Raw genomic sequence first — 22,540 nt, forward strand, 5'->3', positions numbered from 1 at the left:
TGTAAGTAAAAAAATAGCTCCGAAAACAAAACGAGAGTAAAGTAAAAATCACCTTAGACTTTGGTATTTTCGGTTCTCCGATTTCTGATATCGGGCTATTTCTTGCTTTTTGATGTTACTAGAGTCTCTATTTTTTGCTTGTATATTTGAGATCTAATATTGTTCTTATTTCCTCCAAATGTCCCCCATTTACAAAGGTTTTGATTTTGCTCTTTTATAGCCATTTACATGCTTATCATCTACATATTTACCATTTTTTTTCTTCTTTGTATGGCAGACAAACGGCGGTGGTAGTGCCACTAGCATGAGGCAGTGGTTGGAGCCAGAAGACCCTAGGTGCGCCGCACCTAGGGTTTGAAACTTTTGTTATTTTGCTTTAAAAGTTTGAGCCACATTATTTTGGGTTGTAATGGGTTTTGGGTAGGTTTGAGTTGGGTTTGGGTCAAACGGGTTAGAGGGTTCTGGGCCCAAAAATTGGGCTTGTACAATACGTGTTTGCATGCGGAAATCACTTATTTAGAACACAAATGTGTATTTGAAAATAACATACAATAAATATATATACAATTGGTGAAGGTAATAAATTACATATATTGAAATAACAACGTATGGAATTTTTTAAAATGAAGCTTTGGTTGAGTGATAAATTTAAGATTTTACTAATTCAATTGGAGTGGGTTCAAATCGAAAATAATTTCCCTAACTGAGTTGGTGTCCAGTTGACTCTTAACACAAACTCAAGAAAGGACTTAAATAATTGTATAAATATATAATTGATGGAAGTAATGAAATATGCATGATAAAATTAAAATAAACAAAATAAAATAAAATAAAACTTTGGTTGAGTGATAAAATTAAGGTTTTATTAATGCAAGTGATGTAAGTTCAAATATTACTATGTGTAAATTTTATTAGCTTTTAAAAAAATATTAAAGTACCATTGAATAATATAGCTTATTTTATGTAATGACCCAAATTTTAAGGTCATTGGAAAAGTGAGTTATCGGGTCCTCAATTTGAAAATTAGATTCGTAAATATTTATTATAAATATTTACGAAATTAAGTGAGAGATTAATTAGATTTTAGTTAAGTGAATTAGCTTGAATTAAGGTTAATTTAGTGTAAGAATTAGATTGAATATAGTATAAAAGTTTAATTATAGACTAAAGAAAAGTGAAGGGACTAAATTAGTAAATAAACCAAAAAGGGACAAATGTGTGATATAAATTAATACATTTGTAATGATTGTATTTATAAAATGTAAAATATATATGTATTTACTTATATTTTAAGTATAAGATATTTAATATATATAATATATTATTATAATAATTTAATAATATAATAAAGTATAATATAATAGTTAAAATAAATAAAAGAAACAAAATAGAAAAAGAAAGAACAGAGAATTGAAAATGAAATAGGGAAAAAAAGAAAGGAGAAAAGAAAAAGGAAAAATTAGGGTTTTTGAAGTTTGAAGTTTAATTGGTAAGTTAATTTCGTCAATTTTCTTGCAATTTTGATGTTTTTGGAATCCTAGAATAAAGCCCTACTTGAATCATGTTAAAATTTAGAAAGTTAGTGAATTTTTAGATGTTAATTAAGTTGAATAAATAGATGAATTATGAGATAAAATGATAGAAATTCAAGTTAGAAGTGGAAGAAGGATTGAATTGTAAAGAGAGATACAAGTTTTGTAATAGTAAGGATTGAATTGAGAGGATTCTATAATTAATGTTTTATGCTGTAAAATTTAAAAGTTGGAATAGTTCAAAGTGATAATTGAATGAAAACATAGGATTTATTTTGAAGAGAAAGAATGGTTATGGTGATAGGACTAAATTGAAATTTAAACAAAAGTTACATGGAAAATAGAATAGTGTATTATTAAATGATATATATATTGATGATTTTAAATGTTAATTTTTTTTTGTAGCTAACATAGTACCAGAAACGTCATCAAAGATGGGGAAAGAGAAAGTGAACGAGGAATAAGTCAAAGAATTACCGGTTTGTATTTCTATAAACTATGCATAATAATTTAATAAATGTAATTGCTATTTTTAATTGGTTAGTATGTATGATAAATGATGTGATGGAAATTGTTCCTGTTTCTGTATCAAAATGAAATGATTCAAATACCCTATTAACAGTGTCGGACTAGTCGGATATAGTTGCATGCCATAGGATTGGAAGTGTTCAGGGATATTCCGACTGTGTGTCAATGAGACACTATATGTGTCGACTACTATTACTGTTCCGGATTCGTTCCGAAGAGGTACTCTGTACCTGACTATTACTGTTACTGTTACTGTTATGTTACCCTTACGGTGTATTCCGGCTTCGGCCGATGAAACACTGTATGATATCCCGGTGTGTGGGTTGGATCCGTGTATCCATTCAGGTCCGAGTTATGTTAATAGGGGTAAATGAAGGTACTAAAGATTGACTGCTATCGATTATATAATTATGTCTGAATGTTGATTGTTAATACGTATAAATATCATACGGATGTATGATTGTTGAAAGGTATAGAATGATATGAAATGTGTAAAGAATTGTTTAATTGCATTTAAGAGCTATAAGATGAAGGTAAGAGGTTAAGTTATTAAGTTTATGAAAGTAAAAGCTTAGAGTTCAAATGCATAAACATGACTTATTATTGCTTTAAGTTTTAGTTTATAGAAATACCACTGAGTGTATACTCAATGTACGGTTTGTTTCCGTGCGTAGGTTAGGTACAAAGTAACTAGCGTCTCATCATCCGAGCCAACTCCCAAACTCAAGTACTTGGTGAAGTTTCTTGTCTTAAAGAATGGTATGTACCTAGGTTGTTTTGATGTTAATTTTTTTATAAGTGATATTAGTGAAGAATGTTAGTAGTTAGTTAATGGATGTAATGAGTGTGTTATAATATAGTCCTTTTGAATTGAATTGAATGGTACTTAAGTACAAATTTGGAAGTTATTTTGTTTAAGGGTTATTGAATATAAGAGTTAGACTACAGTATGATGGTTTAATGAGTATTAAGTGTGATTATCATGTTTTGGATTGGTTGAATGGTGGAATATTAAATTGCTAGTTGTATAAAGTTTGCAGGGTTGGTAAATTTGAAATACAAAGTTCATTTTGAGCCCACACGGCTTGGACACGGGCATGTTGTTAGGTCGTGTGTCCCCTGAACCTAAAATGCTACAAACAGATTGCCACACGGGCTGAACACACGAGCGTGTGCCTTGACCATGTAAAATTAAATTGTTTATAGGTAGAAGTCAAAGAGCTCCACGGGTTGATGACACGGGCATGTCATATTAGCCACACGGACGTGTCATATAAGCCATACGGGTGTGTGATACTATTCAAGAGAGGAAACTTTAAAATTTCACGAAAAATTTTCTAAGCTTCTGATCGAGCCTTGGTTTGTTTTAAATGTTCTTATTAAGTACCGTGGGCCCATTAAAGCTATATTTAGATGTATAATGTTGCATTTATCCTTGTTTTACATGTAAATGTACTGTAATGACCTGTAATACTCCGTAATCCTGTTCTGGGGACGGGACAGGGTTAGGGGTGTTACATTTTAATTATGAAAGGACATTTTTGAAATTTCCCTAATTGAGTCTATGCCTGATTGAATCGTGGCACCAACTTTGTTAATGACTTAAATAATAGTATAACTGAGGTATTGGCATTGTAGGCAAAAGTTAAGACATTGAATCCTTAAGTATCCAGGATTAAATCCCACCATACACAATAACCATATGTGTATTAGGGGTGTAAATGAGAAACTAGTGATCACAGGCTATTTGAGTTTGACTAAAAAGAAACTCGAGCTCAAGCTTGTTTCAATTTTGGTTGGCTTGGTCTGATTACATCTGTAGTGTGGGTTTTCGATACCACCATATAAAGTTTCCATATTGGATTTTGTCCAGTTATATTTCGGGCTTTTTGTTTGTTTGAGTTGTATTGGTTTGATTTTATTGTGTAGATGCTCAAACTTATATTTAAAAGTGGCTAAACTACATCCAATGCCATTAAACTATTAATAAGTTCACATTGTAGTTACTAAACTTCAAAAAGTTACAAAATAATCACAGAACTATTCAAAAGTTTTCATTTAAGTTGTTAAACTATTTGAAAGTTTTTCATTTAAGTTACTGTGTTGTTAAGTTTTTTTTTTTAAATCTGGCTAGTGAGCTCCAAGTGACAATTCCACAGTTGGTATAGTGGATCAGTACTTATCAGCAAGTAGAAGAACATATTTTAGATCCAAGTCAATATGACAGTTAGTCTCAAAAGTCAGAGAAAAAAGTTGTTTGGATTTTAGTTTGCAGATTTATGATATTCAAAATTGTTTCATGAAAAAAAAATGAACAGTAGAAGAGAGAGCTTGAGAGTTTTAAATTGGTATAGACGGTGCAAATAGAGAATGCCATACTATAGCGGTTTTAACAACTCAGTGACTTGAATGAAAACTTTCAAATAGTTCAGTGACCATTTTGTAACTTTTTAAAGATGAGTGACCAAAACATAAACATACTAATAGTTTAGTGACCTTAGATGCGATTTACCTTTTAAAATTGTACTATATAAATTGGTACTAAACTATATCTTTTTTTTCCATCTTGGTTCCTAAATTTTTTTTTCTGGTCACAAGTGATACCTAACCTACTTTTGTTTCCCCAAGCTGGTACCTCCATTAGTCAAACCGTTATCTAAACTATGGTTTTTTTTTATACCTAAACATTTTTTTTGTCACAAGTGGTACCTAAACTATTCTTTTGTTATCCATTTTACGTCAAAATATTATATTCGTGAAAAAAAATTAGTAAATAAACTTTAAAAAATGTTTTTAATTCTTTTAATTCCCTTATTTCTTTTACATAATTTCTCTTTTTATTTTTTCTCCAAATTTTTTTCTTATTCCTTTAAAATGTCTAGTAATACTTGTAATATTCGAAATTTGCCCTCTCAAGGTCGAAACACTAGCAATTAACTTTGTTTTCGAACTTCACTGCCCGCTTGCTCGACTTGTTAGGATTGAAGAAGTTATTTTATCAATTAAAACTAGTTTTTTTTAAACCAGACGAAATCAACTAGAAGAATTGGGATATTGATTCATAGATAGGGGTTGAATCGATACAAACCGATTGAACCTGTTTTCTTTATTTTTAAATACTTTTATTTTTATGATTTTTAAATAATTGATTTGATCAAACCAAATGAATTGATCAAACAGAGAACAGATGGCCTAATCAGTTCAATCATCAGTCTGATTCTGAAGAAAGAAAAAATAAAAAATAGAAAGAATATATATACGGAAGAGAAACTAATATTTGTCTTTTTTTCACCACATATCAATTTTTAATTGTTTATTATTTTTTAAATAGACTTAACTTTTAACTAATGATTAAACTAATAGAGGTGTCAACTTGGGAAACAAAGGTAGTTTAGGTACCATTTGTGACTAAAAAATATTTAGATACCAAAATGAGAAAAAAACATAATTTAAGTACCAATTTGTAGATTAAACTTTTTTTAAAAATAGACAAATACTTTAACTAACAGAAGTTCCAACTTAAGAAAAAAATGTAGCTCACCACATGTAACAAAAAAAAAAGGCACCAAGATGAAAAAAAATATATAATTTAAGTAACAATTTAGGAGTTAAGTCTACAAATTAGAAGTTGAAAACAATACAGGGACTAAAACTAGAATTTGACAGAAAATATAAGCAAATGATATTAGATATAAATGTTTCTTGGAGATTTCTTCCAAGATGTCTTCTGTTTATGTCTCCACTCTTCACTCACTGTTTTTCTTTTTCTGTCTTTCCCCTTTTCAGCGAAAATAAAATCCTAAGCCATAAATTATTTTTTTTAAGAAAAATACCAGAAGTGGTATAGTAATAGTAGTATTTTTACCAGAAGTGTTAAAGTACGTAACGCAACCAAAACTTGCTTTATCTCTAAATTGCACTCTCTCTACGCTCACCACCAGCAGTCGCCACCCTCACCGCTGCCGCTGCCGCTGCCGCCGCCGCCGCCGCCGCTGCCGCCGCCGCCGCTGCCGCCACCTCCTTTTCTCTTCTTCTCACAAATCAAATACCCAAACCCTAAATTTCTTCCTTTCCCACTCTATTCAAATTCATCATTTTCTGGGAAAATTATAACTGAATTTTCTTCCCCTCCTTCCCTGAAAGAAACGAAGAAGAAATTTTTGTACGAAAGCAAAGATAAAGATATGGCTTCAATCCCAATTCCTTCGCCTGGTAATCTTACATTCCCGAGCCATCAGTTTCCGTCTATTAAAAGATCGTTTTGTTACCCGCCGGCGAGGTTCCCCGATTCCACTCTATGCCGCTGCTCCGATAACTCTTTCGATAACAATTCCGTTAGCTGGAGGTGGGACTCCGCCGTTGTGGACGTTATCAAGAGTGCCGTAAAACGATTAGATTCGTACTTGAACCCTTTCCGTAAACACCTCGCGGAAAGTGACGGCGTTTCTGAGAACCAACGGCGGCGACGAGAGGAAGAGGGAGATTGGGATTGGGATCGATGGCAAAAGCACTTCGAACAAGTCGATGAACAAGAACGGCTCCTCTCCCTTTTGAAGGTCTTTATGAATCTATGCTTCTTTTTTGCTTCTTTTTTTGAAAAAAATAATAATAAGCTTGAAAAAGTCTTGTTCAATGGTAAGTGAGGCCGGAATTTTGAAATCTCATGTTCGAGCCCCACTTAATTAGTTAGTACAAGTTCAATTAGGTATTCAATTCAATGTTTGTAATGATCGATTATGATTGTAAAATGGGAAAACCTTGAAAATTGATGGAATGTCTTTGATTACAAGCTTTTTTTTACCTTTTAACAGGCACAGTTATGTGAAGCTGTATGTAAAGAAGATTATGAGGATGCTGCTAGGTTAAAAGTTGCAATTGCAGCTGCTTCTACAAATGACACTGTTGGCAGAACCATGTTCCATTTAAATGTATGAATTAAGTTTCATTTATTTAATTTTTTTAAGGGGGAAAACGGAAGGAATTTCCATTGTTCTTGCTGAGTGCTGACCTGATTTATTGTCATTTCAGAAAGCAGTAGTGGAAGAACGTTTCGAGGATGCAGCATTTTTACGAGACACTGCCGGTACTGGATTGGTAAGTTTTAACTTTTATTTTGAAGAAAAAAAACGGTTCCTTTATAGCGGTTTTAAGTAAAAGTTGTTTGGTTTTATGGTCTTGGGTTCCAGGTTGGATGGTGGGCTGGTCTATCCGATGATACCAAAGATCCTCATGGTCTAATTATACGTATAACTGCCGAGCATGGCAGATATGTCGCTAGGAGTTTTAGTCCTAGGTAATCACTTCAATCTTTCATGTTTATATGTATGTACAATAGATCATTTCTATGTTTGAGCACACATGTATATGCTCTACTAATACGGTTAAAGTACGGGGCATTTCTTTTGTAGTTATTTGGTATTGGCTCCTGTTTTCTTATACTTCTTTCTCATGCTTACTGATTTCTAATTTAAATGAATGTTTCTGAGTTCTTGTTAGACTGATATTTTCCTTTCAGGCAACTCACTACTGCATCGGTTGGTATGCCCTTATTTGAGATCTTTCTTACTGTAAACAAGAAAGGTGAATACAAACAGCAGGTATCTTTTATTCCCATTATTTCTGGATTGCTGCATAATTTTCTGATGTTTAAGTTAAAGTTACTTAGACAGCAGCATTTTCTGTTAAATTAACAGAAAAACTGGCTTACTGTAGGTCACTTTGGGATGTCACCTTCTATATTTGTGTTCATGGTTCTAATGATGATAATTCTCAAACTGGCTTTTTAGTGTGTGTGTGTGTGTGTGTCTTCATGATCCTTTGTTGGAGTATAATGACAGTAAATCAAGTCTTATATCTAGCTTTGATGAAAGTTTGTCATCAGTTGATATGTCCAATGATTTTTGTGTGTTGCTTGTTATATATGTGTTTGATTCAGTGAGGCGCAGTAAGCCGTCGGGGTGTATATACACGTTCATACCCATGGACACTTATATATCTGTGTGTACCAGACATCCTGCTTAGCATTTGTAGCAGCATTTAATGTTTCACAAATGCATCCTTATTTGGTGTTTTTCAGGCAGTGTACTTGAAAAAGAGGAGGGTTTTCCCAGATCCTTCAAAGGTGTCTTCTAAAACATCAGGAGCCACAAGTCGCAGGGGTTCATCAGTCTCCAGTGAAGACAAAAGTGATCTTTTTGTTGTGAGCACAGAAGATGATGAAGATGGTGATTATGACGATGATGATGATGATGTTGCAGAAGATGGATCTGATGTGGGTGAGGGACTAACTAGTTTTCAGAATTTACTGCAAGATATGATTCCTGGTGTGAAGGTCAAGGTCTTGAAAGTCAGTGCACCCGGGAAAGTGGACCAAGATTTTATATCTAAGGTGATTGAGCAGATCATTGAAGAAGACGACGAAGATAAAGATGCTGAGGTGGAAAGTATAGATTTGGATGATGAACTTAAGAGTGAAAATGACCATGAGAGAGATCAATTTGAGATGGATGTTGATAGCGGGTTTATTGATAGTGATAAGCAAGGTGAAATTGCAGTTAAAGTTGTCGTTGGTGGTCTTGTAGAAAAACTTTCTGGCAGTGTACCTGCATTGGACTCAGTTAGAGTGCCTGCTAAGCTAGTGAAAAAGGGGCAACTAACATTTTCATTTTCTATAGAAGAAGACGTAAACCAACAAGATTCTAGTCTCAAGACAAAGGGTTCGACGGATAGGAAACCAAAGGCTCAAAGTCAACGTAGCGTAGATAACATAATGTTTGATCTTGCTAAATTTATTGGCAGTGGCAGAGACAAGATACCTTTGAAGGTGGGTTCAGTATATTAAATAAACACGATGAATAAGTTTGTAGAATGAGTTTTACAGATCATTTCCCGTTTTAAGTTTCTACGCTATAATGCTTGGTTTGCTATTTCCACAATGCAGTTGCTGAAAGATGTTGGCGAATTAATAAATCTCACTCTCAATCAAGTTCAAAATCATCAACCACTATCTGGATCAACAACTTTCCATCGCATTGAAACTGCAGCATCACCAGATCCTCTAAATGGTGATTTCTAACACCATCTGTTCTGTTTGTTGATATTTTGATGAAATGATAATTTATTTTCTCGTTTTGTTTACACTATTTTACGTTGTCCTCTATTGTTTTGCCATGATGGTTATTCATGCCTATCAACTATTGTAGAATATTGTATTTACATTATGTTTGTTTGATCAGGACTATATGTCGGTGCACACGGGCTTTACACTTCCGAAGTCATTCATCTTAGACACAAATTTGGCCAGTGGCAAGGGGATAGTGGGACTAAGGAGCCTTCAGATCTTGAATTTTACGAATATGTGGAAGCTGTAAAACTAACTGGGGATCCTTATGTGCCGGCAGGCCAGGTGATTTCATCATTTAATTTAACTTTCTGTTATGAATAGAGGTAGCTTTAATTGAGCTTGAACGTAGGATTCCATTAATTTTGCAGTGCCGAATGATTTATTCATTCCAAATGTAGCTAAATGTCTTGTTTGTTTTTAAGTTAATAGTTCCTCTTTGGAATGATTACCTATCTTTATTCGGTTAGTCTCCTTATACTATACCTTGGAATTTCTACAGGTGGCATTTCGAGCCAGAGTTGGTAAAAGATATCAGCTCCCACATAAAGGAATAATTCCTGAAGAATTTGGAGTGGTACATTTTAGCTTACATTCTTAGCTTGTATTTGTTTGAACTTTTCCTTTTCGTACCTTCTTCAAACGTTAAGGAGATTTTGTGTTCTTTTTTGCAACTCAGGTTGCTCGATATAAAGGACAAGGGAGGCTTGCTGAGCCAGGCTTTCGAAATCCACGATGGGTTGATGGTGAACTTGTCATTCTTGATGGGAAGGTTTATGTCTTTTGTCTGATAATGTTTTTGGTTCAATGTCTTTAAAACTCAAATCGATACTGATTATTCAATTTTCTAAATGGCTAATTTAAACAGTACATCAAAGGAGGGCCTGTAGTCGGATTTGTATACTGGGCTCCTGAATATCACTTCTTGGTGTTCTTCAATCGAATAAGACTTCAACCATAGTTGGCTGTACATAATAATCGAGCATGTTTATTATTTGGTTCGGATAGCTTGGGGTAAGCACTTCATCACCGTAACGTAGATGTAAGAAATATATCTAAATGTACATAATAATCGAGCATGTTTATGCTTTCATTGCAATAGTTTTCCTAAATGCTCTAGTACCTTATTGGCCTAGTCTTCATTTGGGCCTATGTTGCTCAGACTCTTCATTTTCTTGAAGTACCCATGTCTAGTACTTGGTGTCTGACACACATATATGGTGATATGACCTCAAGGGTCCTCTAAATACGTGGAAAAACTCAGAAAAGACTAACCATACCTGTGGCAGATACATACCCGTATTCAACACTCACACTCGAATCCGTGTAACATAGATTTAGGCATCAATATAGTCAGCGATCAGGTGGCATATTTTCCGAACTATTTTCTGTGTACAGATCATGGTGCTAATGCAAATATCTGATTTTGCTACCACGGGTATAGTTAGTCTAGATAAGAGATTATTGTAGCATGAAGTAACGTGTGTGTAACTTTCATTATACATGCATGTATAAACATCTTATCTATGTATCCATGTGTGTGTGACTACATGAACGATATTGTCTGCATTAAATGATCCGACCCTAAACAAAACTTGATTTGTGTGCTTCTTTTTAAAGTAATCGTTATTAGTAAGGTTGGTAATTTGGTATCAGTTTGTACAAAGAGTAATCCGTGTGGGATCTTTCTGTTCTTCTTCCTCTCACTCTCTCTCTCTAAAATTCATTGCTAGAACATAACATTTACATGTTTGCATATGTTAGATTTTGTAATATTTGACGTTGAAAGCTTCGTTCTTTGTTTGTGTGTTTTGCAGTTCAGCATGTTATTTGTCACCCTATGGTATAGCAGCAAAAAGAATGGCAGAGATTTTGGGATACATATTGACACCATTGGAGTTTCTCAAGATTCAGCAACCACAAAAAGCTCAAGATTCAGCAACCATAAAAAGAAAGGTATTTGAGCAGCCTAGGTTCTTGAGAATCCCTTTCCTATGTAGTAAGTTTGCATCATATAACCAAATTTAGAGCCCTATCTGAATCATCATAGCCAGCCATAGTTATAGCTTTGAGTTGCTGTAAATTCTACTATTACTATAAGAGGAGTTGAAATGCTGAAAGGCTTGTGGATGATGGCCTTATTTTGTGATGCAACGCAGCTACCAGATAAAGCTTCATAACTGATATGTCTGTCAATACTTTTGATTTCTATTTTCTTTTTGCTCAATTTTACATATATATGAACAATAGGTTTAAATGGGTCAAGTTCTTTCAAAAAAAGGAAAAAAGTTCAAGTTTTGCTATTTAGTCCATGAATTGTGAATTGTCCCCTTACTTTGGTTTGTGGTTACTTAGTGATTATACTTTTTAAATTTTAAAATTTCACTCTTGACCCGTAGCCGTTAAATTTATATAATATTCAGAAAAATCACCCATTTTAGTTGTTTACTGGCTACTATTTGAGTTTCGAAAGGATAAAAATAATCAAATGGGAAAATAGAACTTACTTTTAGAGTGTTATTATAATAGATTTTGATTTAACAGGTTTAATTATTATTATTTAGATTAATATTGACATTTTATGCTCATGAATTAAAAACATCTAATTATAGTACATGGATTAAATTTGTAACTTAATTATATATACGAGGATTGTATTGATCACAAATTTGAATTTTAGTTTTTATTTTTATTTTTAGAATTTAATCTTTTATTTATTTAATTTTAAAATTAAAATTCAATTGATAATATTGTTTGTGGATTTTTGTTATTTTGAATCTGGTATTTTAATATTCAAAGTTCTGGTTTAAATTCTGACAATTTAAAAGTCAATTGATAAATTATACTCAAATTTAATAGAAGTTAGTTTAGACAAATAAAATATTAAATTTCAAATATTTAGAAGATGCAGGGTTTATGTGCAGAATAAACCATAAACAATGTTAGTAGTTTTGACAGATTTCACCAGGTTTTTTCTGAAGTGTTAATGAATATCTCTTTGACCCTTGGTGCAAATACATCCCACTTACATAATCTAATATAAATTTTAAAATTATTAAGAGAAGAAAAATAAATAATTATTATTTTTTACCAATGAGTTAATATGTGTCTATATAAATTAGTATTGATTGAAAAAATGGAATAAAAATTTTATGACTTCGATTTATGATCAAATAAAGCATAAATTTATTAATGAGTTGGGTTGTTTATTCAATTTTGAAGGTTCAATAAAAAATATGAGCTGATTTTATATATATATTCTTAAATTAGTATTGAATAAAATATAAATGGATTAAAAATTGTAGTATATATTGTATACTAATAAAAAATGTTAAAATTAATGTGATAATATTTTGATATTGAAAATGGTTTCAGATTTTAATATTTAATTAAATATTTTATGGAATAATATATGAAGTATTTAATAACTAAAAATATAAAGTTTGATTTAAAGTAATATATAATTGTAATAAGATATTAAAATTATATGTAGATATTAAAATATTTTTACAATATAAAAAATTACAAAATATATTATTTTATTCATAATTTAAAATAAAAATAATAGTATATATTAAAAGTATATTTATTTAAAAATATTAAACCTATTTATACTTAAAAGTATTTTATAAATATAGATGTATTTTAGTAATTATAAATTTAGAGTAGAGTACAAAAATAGTCACTAAATTATTGACTTCATTCTATTTTAGTCACTCAATTAAGAATTTTCTTGATTTAGTCACTAAACTTTTTAAAATTAAATATTTTACTCACTCTCTCGTAATCTAGTTAGTTGCCTTTATATGAGTGACAAAAAGCTAGAGATGATTTTTTATTAATTTAATAATATATTTAACTTTTAATATTTACACATTATATTAATTTGTTCTTAAATATAAAAATTAATAAATTTAATTTTTAATATTTACAAAATTTATTAATTTAATTCAAATTAAAGAATATGTAATATTAAAATATTGAAGATGTGGCAGCAAAAATCATTACGATGTTGTAAAGAAAGATTAAAAGTGATACTAAGTGGGATGTGAAGTTAAAAAAAAAAAGAGTATTGTTCCATTAATTACACTTTTCCAATAATAAAATGAATTTTAGTTTTGTATGAAATTTTAAAATTAATTGTTGATATTATTTACATAATTCGATCTTAATTTACGTTTACGGAATCTTATTCAAAATAATGATTTTTTACAATACAATTAATATTTTAAATTATAACTATAGTCTAATATTTATTGCTTACAAAAATAAGACACATACAACAAATTTCGTACCCAACCTTTTTAGTATAAGCTTATTTTAATCCGATTTCAATTTTTGATTTTCTGATCCTATTAGTTCGGGTTAATTGGTTCCTAGAAAATATATTGTTTTTGACAATTGCAGGGTCGAAGTCAGATGGCTCTTAGAAGCTGTACCTTCAGCTCATTATAGCAACTGGCAAAAAAAGGCTCCAATCCCATACTCCATATTGTAGTAGTTGAGCCTCTCCTCATGCTCCTTCTATATAACCGAAACCTGAAATTTAATAGGGGAGAATTTCTTTTTACAGAAGAAAGAGCAAATTCTATATTCTCTTTCAGCCACTCAACATCTCCACCCATTACACCTTTCACCGCATCATCACCCTTCACAACCCCCTTCACCATATTTGACACTTCCTACCACCTCAATTGAGCTTCACACAACAGCCGACCATTACCATCACCACCCACAGCAGCCTTCATCACTATTGTCCCCACCAAACTCTAAATCTCACCTCACCAGCGATACCCGACAACCTTTTTACTCAAAACTTGCCGACAAGGAAGGAAGTAAAAAAGAGGTGCCTTTTGGTTTACCTGAAGTCATCATTCCAACCTAAACGACGATGAACCACTAGTGCCTTTCGGGGTTTTTTTTTTTGCAGCTTGAGTGGGACCTTTTCCCCCCGAGTGGAGGGTTAAGGTTTATTACAAAAACTTATCAAGCTCGAAAGATCTCCTCTAGTAGTCAACCTAGTCTTCTCTCAAAATTTTAAAATACCATCTTCAATCAAACTCTGTACTTTCCATTTTAGAACCCTACTATTCTCTGTAGAGTGGCCAAAGCTTCCCAAGTGATAATCACAGGTGGCATTAACATCATGCCCCTCAGGATAGGGAGGTTTTCTTGGTTCTAAATGAATCGGAGTGACAAGTTGTTTTTAAATGAGTTCAGGGAGCAATTTTGCGTACAACTTTGGAATTGGATCAATGGGGGATTTTTCTCTAAATTTTCTTCGGTTTGTAGGTTTTAGGGCAAGAGTAGGTGTTTGTGAGTGAAAGCTTGGTTGGAAATATAGTTGTGTTGTAGGTTGATAACGATGATATGGGTTGTTAAGGTAATATCATATCCGACCATGTGATTCTCGCCCTCGTTTTCCTTGACAAAATCATCTTTCTCAGTGAACCCAACATTCATGTCATCTATCTTCCCACTTTTGTAACGTATTTCATTATTTGTACTCTAAGTACATTATTTTTAATTATATTTAAATTTAAGTATTTTCTAAATTGTACTTTTTTATTGTATTATATGTAATAAAAACAATTCAATACAAAATTATTTAACTTATTTTTATAACTATTGTAACACCCCCTAATCCCAAACCGTCGTCAGAATAGGGTTACGAGGCGTTACCGAACATATGGGTTAATTTACTAACAATTCATGAATAAACAACAAATATAATAATAATAATAATAATATTACGAAAAAATTTCGGAGTACTTGAATAAGTCTCTATTCATTTATAATACGTGATTTAGGCCTCGAGGGTTCATAAAAGAGACATAATGATTTAATTTTGAGTAACTCTATTCTGAAACTGGTTTGAGATTAGGAGGTGTTACATTTATTGGTATCAGAGCTTCGATTTAGGCAATACTCTGAATGGATGTGATGTGTAAAATGTTTAGAAATACATGCCATATAAATCTGTGATAGTGCGATGTGTATGATCCGATTCAACCCTTGTTTTTTTAATAGATTGTAAAGATGTTGGATAGACCTGAACATGCTGAACAAGAAGAAGCAAATAATAGAGTACAGACATCTGAACAAGGGACAAGTAATGATGTTCCAATTTCCTTGATGCGAGAACAAGAACTTAGAAACATGATTATTGGAGTAATGAATCAGTGGTATAATGAGAGGATACAGGAAATGAATCAGACCCAGCAACCTCCTCCCCCTACAGTACTACCAGTAGTACCCTCGGTTGCTCCTCTACCTCTTCCTTCGATAACTGAATCAAGTAAGAGAACTCTGGTAGAAAAACTCAGAAAATTTGAGGCTGAAGAATTTTGGGGCAGGTTAGATGATGATCCAGTAAAAGCTGAGTATTGGTTGCAGAGCACGATAAGAGTTTTTAAAGAAATGGCTTGTTCTCCAAATGACTATTTAAGGTGTGTTGTTTCCTTGTTAAAAGAAGAAGCATATCACTGGTAGGAGACAATAGAAGCTGTGGTACTAGCCGAGAAACTTACTTGGGAATTTTTCCAAGCTGAGTTTAAAAAGAAAAATGTTAGTAAAAGATATTTAGAAAAGAAAAAGAGAGGATTTCTTGATCTTCGACAGGGAAATCGGACAGTAGCTGAGTATGAGAGGGAGTTTGTATACCTTAGCAGATATGCTCGAGAGATTGTTCCTACAGAAGAAGACATGTGTGTTTGATTTGAAAAAAGTTTGAATGATGAAATCAGAATGATAATAGGTGGTACGAAAATTCGAGAATTTGTGGTTTTATCAGATCGAGCTCAAAAGATGGAAGAAGTGTACAACAGAAAGATGCAACGGGAAAGAAGAAACAAAGAATCTTATAAAAGAAACTCCTCCAAATCATTTTCAGCATTTCCGATTAAAAAGTTTAAGGAGGATTCCATTCGAGCTACATCGGTACCTAAACGATCAAAGACTAGAGTAACTCAACCTGATTGTGGAATATCAATCAGATCAGATGCTAGTGAAGCTAGTGTACAAAATACTCCCAGGTCTAAATGTCAACACTGTAGAAAATACCACTTGAGTGAATGCAGAGGTAAAACAAGAGCTTGCTACAAATGTGGAGCCACTGATCATTTTATTCGGAATTGTCCTCTGTTACAAAAATATGAAGAAGAACAGAAGGAGAAACAGATGGCTACTTCTCAGAGAAGTAAACGTGCGAGTCAAAGCAGTGCTGCAGGAGCTACTCGTTCGAGTGCAAAAGATTCTGTTGCTCGGTCAGAGGTTAGAGCACCAACACGTACATACGCCATCCGAGCTAGAGAAGAAGCCAAGGCTCCAGACTTTATTGCTGGTACTTTCTATCTCTTTGATGTTATTGTATATGCATTAATTGACCCAAGGTCTACACATTCTTATATTTGCACAGTATTAGCATTAGAAAAGAAATTGTCTGTTGAACCAACTGAATATGATGTTCAAGTTACTAATCCGTTAGAACAAAGGGTGATAGTAAATTTAGTGTGTCGAAATTATCCACTGAAAATAAAAGGCTGTGAGTTTCTTACTGATTTAATGTTGCTAACCTTTCGGGAATTTGATGTTATACTGGGAATGGATTGGTTAACAAAATATGATGCTATGGTAAATTTTCGTGAGAAGCGGATCAGTTTGAAATGTCAGACAGGTGATATACTTTCTGTTGAGCCTGAGAATTCAAATGATGTTATTAAAATTATTTAAGCTTTTTCGGCTCAGAGGTTAATGCGAAAGGGTAATGAGGTATTTTTAGCTTACATCATTGATACTCGAGGATCTGAACCAAAACTAGAACAGTTGCCGGTTGTTAATGAATTTCCTGACGTATTTCTTGAAGAATTACCTTGTTTACCACCAGATCGGGAAGTTGAATTTGTGATTGATGTGGTACTGGAGATAGCTCCTATATCAGTGACACCATATCGTATGGCACCAGCTGAGTTAAAAGAGCTAAAGACACAGTTGCAGGAATTACTAGACAAAGGGTTTATTTGTGATATCCCGAATTAGGGCCTAATCAGAATAGTAGTTTCGAGACCACAAATCCGAGATAGAAATAATTATTTTATGATTATTTTGAGTTCTATGATATGATTTCATGATTGTGTGAAAATTTCGTGAAGAAATTCTATGCATAAAGTGCTTAATTTGAAGTTAGAGACAAAATTGAATAAGTTACAAAACTTGCATTCTAGAAGTTTCTAGTATGAAATTGCTTTGAAATATTAATTAGGAGGTCTTAAATAGAAATTTGACCAATTTATAAGTTTATGGACAAAAATTGGACATGGATGGAATTTTTGAAAGTTTAATAAGGAAGGGCATTTTGGTCATTTTGATATCAAATGAAATAAAATGGGAAAAATAACACAAAAAATAATCATCTTCTCCATAAGTTGCTGCCAAAATTTTCTCTCCACCATAGCTAGGGTTTCGACACTTTTAAGCCTTGATTGTAAGTGATTTCTATGCCCGTTTTTAATGTTCTTTACATTTTTGAAATCCTCGTAGCTCGGTTTACCTGTTTCTACCAATATTTTGAGCTAGGGTTTATATTTAAAAATTTACCCATGAATGATATGCATGAATTTTTATGTTTTATGGTAGAATATGAAGCTTGAGATTGTGTTAAACAACTTTTGCTAAGTGATTTTACGTAAAAACAACTAAAATGACATAATTCCAAAAATACCTAATGTTCATAAGTACATGTTAGAGTGAGAATTGGATGTTGCTTTAGAAGGGAAAAATGATCAGCATATCATAAAACATAAGAAAATAGGATGAAGTTTAATTTACGAGACTTGGGGCAAAAGTGTAAATATGTGAAAGTTTAGGGGCAAAATTGTAATTTTTTCAAAATATGATTTTGGGTTGATTTGAATAATATGAGTCCTAATTAGGCTATATTTGAAATGATAGAGCAAGGAAAATTGAAATTCGGGCTAAAATCGGCAAAATACCAAGTTGTGGACAAAATGGAAAAAATGACCATTTTTGCATACGAGGTAAGTTCATATGTAAATATTGTAATATAACTGTTATTTTAAATCATTTAATGCTATTTATACGATATTATGATTGTTTTCATGCAATTCTATGCTTTGTGGTTATTGTTGGACAACATGCAAAAATTTTATGAATTATGTGAAAAATGTAAAAGACTACCGAAGTATCGTCATGGGTATTCCAAGGAGAATGGTAAAGGAGTACGAACGAGGAAAGTCCCGTTGAACCTTAGGAATAGATTCGGATATTTGGGCGTCCGAGTTCACTTATGGATGCGAACGTCCGAACTCGTTGAGTTGAGTCCGAGTTCGTGAAATGTAACTAGGCATCCGAGCTCGTTGAGTTGAGTCCGAGTTCGCTTATGGGCGGGTTACATGGTAGCTTGGCTACATATGTGGCACTTATGTGCAAACTTTCCATGTATCCGAGTTATATTCCGATGTGTTCAACGGGTAAAATTCTAGTGAAATGGAAGAATACTCAAGATACAAGTGACATATTGGTAAGTGTTGTCGAATGGGCACTTTGGACAGGTATGTACTTAACCCTCTGGTTGAGACTTTATATGACAACAATAATGTAGTAAGACGATGAATGATGAATAGAAATGTGATATATGTTTTGGTGATATTATGCTAATGTTGGTTGGTATAATTACTTTGTTAAGTTATTTGTTATTTGCATGTGAACTTACTAAGCATTTATGCTTACTCCTTCCCTTCCATTCCTTGTAGTTTTGACAAGCCGGTTTGGAGATCAGGACAATCGGAGGCACGCTCACACTATCAACGGACCATCTCGGTGTGGTGGCTTGCATATTTTGGGAATATGGCATGTATAACATTATAATCCTTTTGTGTATATAATATTATGATATAGCTCATGGATGGCATGGAAATGTTCGAGAATGATTAGCTATTGGAGTGGCTAATCAAGATTATATTTGATAACACGTATGCTTTATGTGCTAACTAATCTATGGAAATCCATAAAATGGTGAAATTGGCTATAAAACAGAATCACACAGCAGCAGTGACGTGAGTTTGAAAAATCACTAAAAATAGTAAAAATAGAATTAGATGATTAATAAAATATGGAATTAAAGCTTAATGAATATATTTTCATGTGGAAGAAACAAAATAGGTAAAAGAGTTGTATTTTATGAGATATTTACGTTTTGGTGAAATAGGGTCAGAGCAATTTCTGGATTCCCATTTCTGACTTTAGAAATTCACCATGATTTTTGTAAAAATAATTATGACTCAAAATTTATATGTATGAATTCCTTATTGAGTCTATTTTTAAGTGAAATAAACGGCATAGTCATTGGATTTCTTTACAGAAAGAAATTTGATTCGTAGTGCACAGGGATCAGAGTAGCCGAACCCTAAAACAGGGAAGAATTTAACTAATAAACTGTATTAATTGGCCTGACCAAAAATTTTAGAAAATAATTAGTAGATAGATATATGAGTCTAGTTTCAGGAAAAAATTACGGATCTTAATTTCGAGTTTCAGGACTCGAGATATGAATTTTTAAGCGACTGTGACGCAGCTAGCCAGCTTGTCTAGAAATTTTAAAAATAAATTGTTTGAGCTGTTTAATTAATGAATTAAGTCCGTTAACACCTTCTGCTCGACTCCGGTGATGGTCTCGGGTACGGGGGCGTTACATTATTAAACCGAGTATGTCACCTTGGGGTGCACCAGTCTTGTTCGTGAAAAAGAAAGACGGATCTCTAAGACTGTGCATAGACTACAGACAGCTAAACAGGGTATTAAAAATAAATATCCTTTACCTCGCATTGATGATTTGTTTGATCAATTGAAAGGTGTTGCCGTGTTTTCAAAGATAGATCTTCGATCCAGATATTATCATATTTAGTTGGTTCAACAGGCAATTTCTTTCCTAATGCTAATACTGTGCAAATATAAGAATGTGTAGACCCTGGGTCAATTAATGCATATACAATAACATCAAAGAGATACAAAATACCAGCAATAACATTTGGAGCCGTGGCTTCTTCTCTAGCTCGGATGGCGTATGTACGTGCTGGTGCTCTAACCTCTGACCGAGCAACAGAATCTTTTGCATTCGAACGAGTAGCTCCAGCAGCATTGCTTTGACTCGCACGTTTACTTCTCTGAGAAGTAGCCATCTGTTTCTCCTTCTGTTCTTCTTCATATTTTTGTAACAGAGGACAATTCCGAATAAAATGATCAGTGGCTCCACATTTGTAGCAAGCTCCTGTTTTACCTCTGCATTCACTCAAGTGGTATTTTCCACAGTGTTGACATTTAGACTTGGGAGTATTTTGTACACTAGCTTCACTAGCATCTGATCTGATTGATATTCCACGATCAAGTTAAGTTACTCTAGTCTTTGATCGTTTAGGTACCGATGTAGCTCGAATGGAATCCTCTTTAAACTTTTTAATCGAAAATGCTGAAAATGATTTGGAGGAGCTTCTTTTATAAGATTCTTTGTTTCTTCTTTCCCGTTGCATCTTTCTGTTGTACACTTCTTCCATCTTTTGAACTCGATCTGATAAAACCACAAATTCTCGAATTTTCGTACCACCTATTATCATTCTGATTTCATCATTCAGACTTTCTTCAAATCAAACACACATGTCTTCTTCTGTAAGAACAATCTCTCGAGCATATCTGCTAAGGTATACAAACTCCTTCTCATACTCAGCTACTGTCCGATTTCCCTGTCGAAGATCAAGAAATCCTCTCTTTTTCTTTTCTAAATATCTTTTACCAACATATTTCTTTTTAAACTCAGCTTGGAAAAATTCCCAAGTAAGTTTCTCGACTGGTACCACAGCTTCTATTGTCTCCTACCAGTGATATGCTTCTTCTTTTAACAAGGAAAAAACACACCTTAAATAGTCATCTGGAGAACAAGCCATTTCTTTAAAAACTCTTATCGTGCTCTGCAACCAATACTCAGCTTTTATTGGATCATCATCTGACCTGCCCCGAAATTCTTCAGCCCTAAATTTTTTGAGTTTTTCTACTGGAGTTCTCTTACTTGATTCAGTTACTGGAGGAGGAGGTGGAGGAGCAACCGAGGGTACTACTGGTGGTACTGTGGGAGGAGGTTGCTGGGTCTGATTCTTTTCCTGCATCCTCACATTATACCACTGATTCATTACTCCAATAATCATGTTTCTAAGTTCTTATTCTCGCATCAAAGAAATTGGAACATCACAACTTGTCCCTTGTTCAGATGTCTGTACTCTACTATTTGCTTCTTCCTGTTCAGCATGTTCAGGTCTATCCGACATCTTTACAATCTATTAAAAAAACAAGGGTTAAATTAAATCATTCACATCATACTATCACAGATTTATATGTCATGTATTTCTAAACATTTTACATATCACTTCTATTCCGAGAATTGACTAAACCGAAGCTCTGATACCAATAAATATAACACCCCCTAATCCCAAACTGTCGCCGGAATAGGATTACAAGGCATTACTGAACATATTGGTTAATTTACTAACAATTCATGAATAAACAACAAATATATTATAATTAAATCATTATATATCTTTTATGAACCCTTGAGGCCTAAATCACGTATTATAAATGAATAGGGATTTATTCAAGTACTTAGAAAATTTTTCATAATATAATTATTATTATTTTTTATTTTATTTTATTTTTTAAAAAAATTTCAATATAACCCCTTTAGAAACATCTAACCTTCCCTGCAATTTCTAATTTGCAACCAATTCAACATAACAACAACTCAACAAATACAATCTTCATCCAAATCACATTCATTTCATAACAATATCACTAATCCTTATTTTATCTAACATTATATCTATCCATACTTTCAAGTAGTATTTAAACATCTTAATTAATTTCCATTCATATCATATATCAACTTATATTAACTTAACTAATATATTCATGAGTTAATACAAAACATAGTCATATAAGCTCCTGTACATGTCATATAAACCATTTAAAGTATTTATAACAAAATCTACCGGAAAATCGAGATAGTGTGACTTGATCATGATGATCCGATCGTCTCACCCTTCTGTTAATCTACAAAAAGTAATAAACATTACAAGTAAGCTGACTATAGCTTAGTAAGTTTGTCGGCTTTAACCATAAATCTTAAAAAATATTAGTTTTCCAAAATTCAAATCATATGGACATTTCAAGTAATTTACTTTCATCCTATAAGTCATAATCTCATTTTAAAAAAAATTTACTTAATTGAGCTCAATAATAATAATGGTAACATTACTTACATTTCTTTTTCCACACGTTACATTTAAGACTTACCAACTTG

At 32.8% G+C, this 22,540-nt stretch overlaps 2 protein-coding genes across 3 annotated transcripts; both read left to right on the forward strand.

Annotated features, from left to right (window-relative positions):
- The first annotated feature begins 5,742 nt into the window (after positions 1 to 5,742).
- LOC108464469 (protein EXECUTER 1, chloroplastic) lies at positions 5,743 to 11,376 on the forward strand. 2 transcript variants are annotated; one of them, XM_017764785.2, is made up of 12 exons: positions 5,743 to 6,616; positions 6,872 to 6,988; positions 7,089 to 7,154; positions 7,247 to 7,353; positions 7,576 to 7,657; positions 8,137 to 8,883; positions 9,001 to 9,124; positions 9,296 to 9,465; positions 9,683 to 9,757; positions 9,860 to 9,952; positions 10,049 to 10,194; positions 10,998 to 11,376. In XM_017764785.2, exons 1-11 carry the CDS (start codon positions 6,245 to 6,247, stop codon positions 10,139 to 10,141), a joined length of 2,046 nt encoding a protein of 681 aa, XP_017620274.1. In that variant the 5' UTR covers positions 5,743 to 6,244; the 3' UTR covers positions 10,142 to 10,194; positions 10,998 to 11,376. The 2 variants fall into 2 exon arrangements, with proteins under 2 accessions (XP_017620274.1, XP_052880252.1); XM_053024292.1 differs by having other exon boundaries at positions 11,003 to 11,376.
- Positions 11,377 to 15,987: 4,611 nt separating this feature from the next.
- Positions 15,988 to 17,217, forward strand: LOC108462328 (uncharacterized). Its single transcript, XM_017762292.2, has 2 exons — positions 15,988 to 16,812; positions 16,927 to 17,217. The coding sequence occupies exons 1-2, from the start codon at positions 15,988 to 15,990 to the stop codon at positions 17,215 to 17,217; spliced, it is 1,116 nt and encodes a 371-aa protein (XP_017617781.2).
- The last annotated feature ends 5,323 nt before the right edge of the window (positions 17,218 to 22,540 follow it).

Source organism: Gossypium arboreum, chromosome 13 (assembly GCF_025698485.1).
Source record: "Gossypium arboreum isolate Shixiya-1 chromosome 13, ASM2569848v2, whole genome shotgun sequence".
Classification (NCBI taxonomy): Eukaryota; Viridiplantae; Streptophyta; class Magnoliopsida; order Malvales; family Malvaceae; genus Gossypium; species Gossypium arboreum.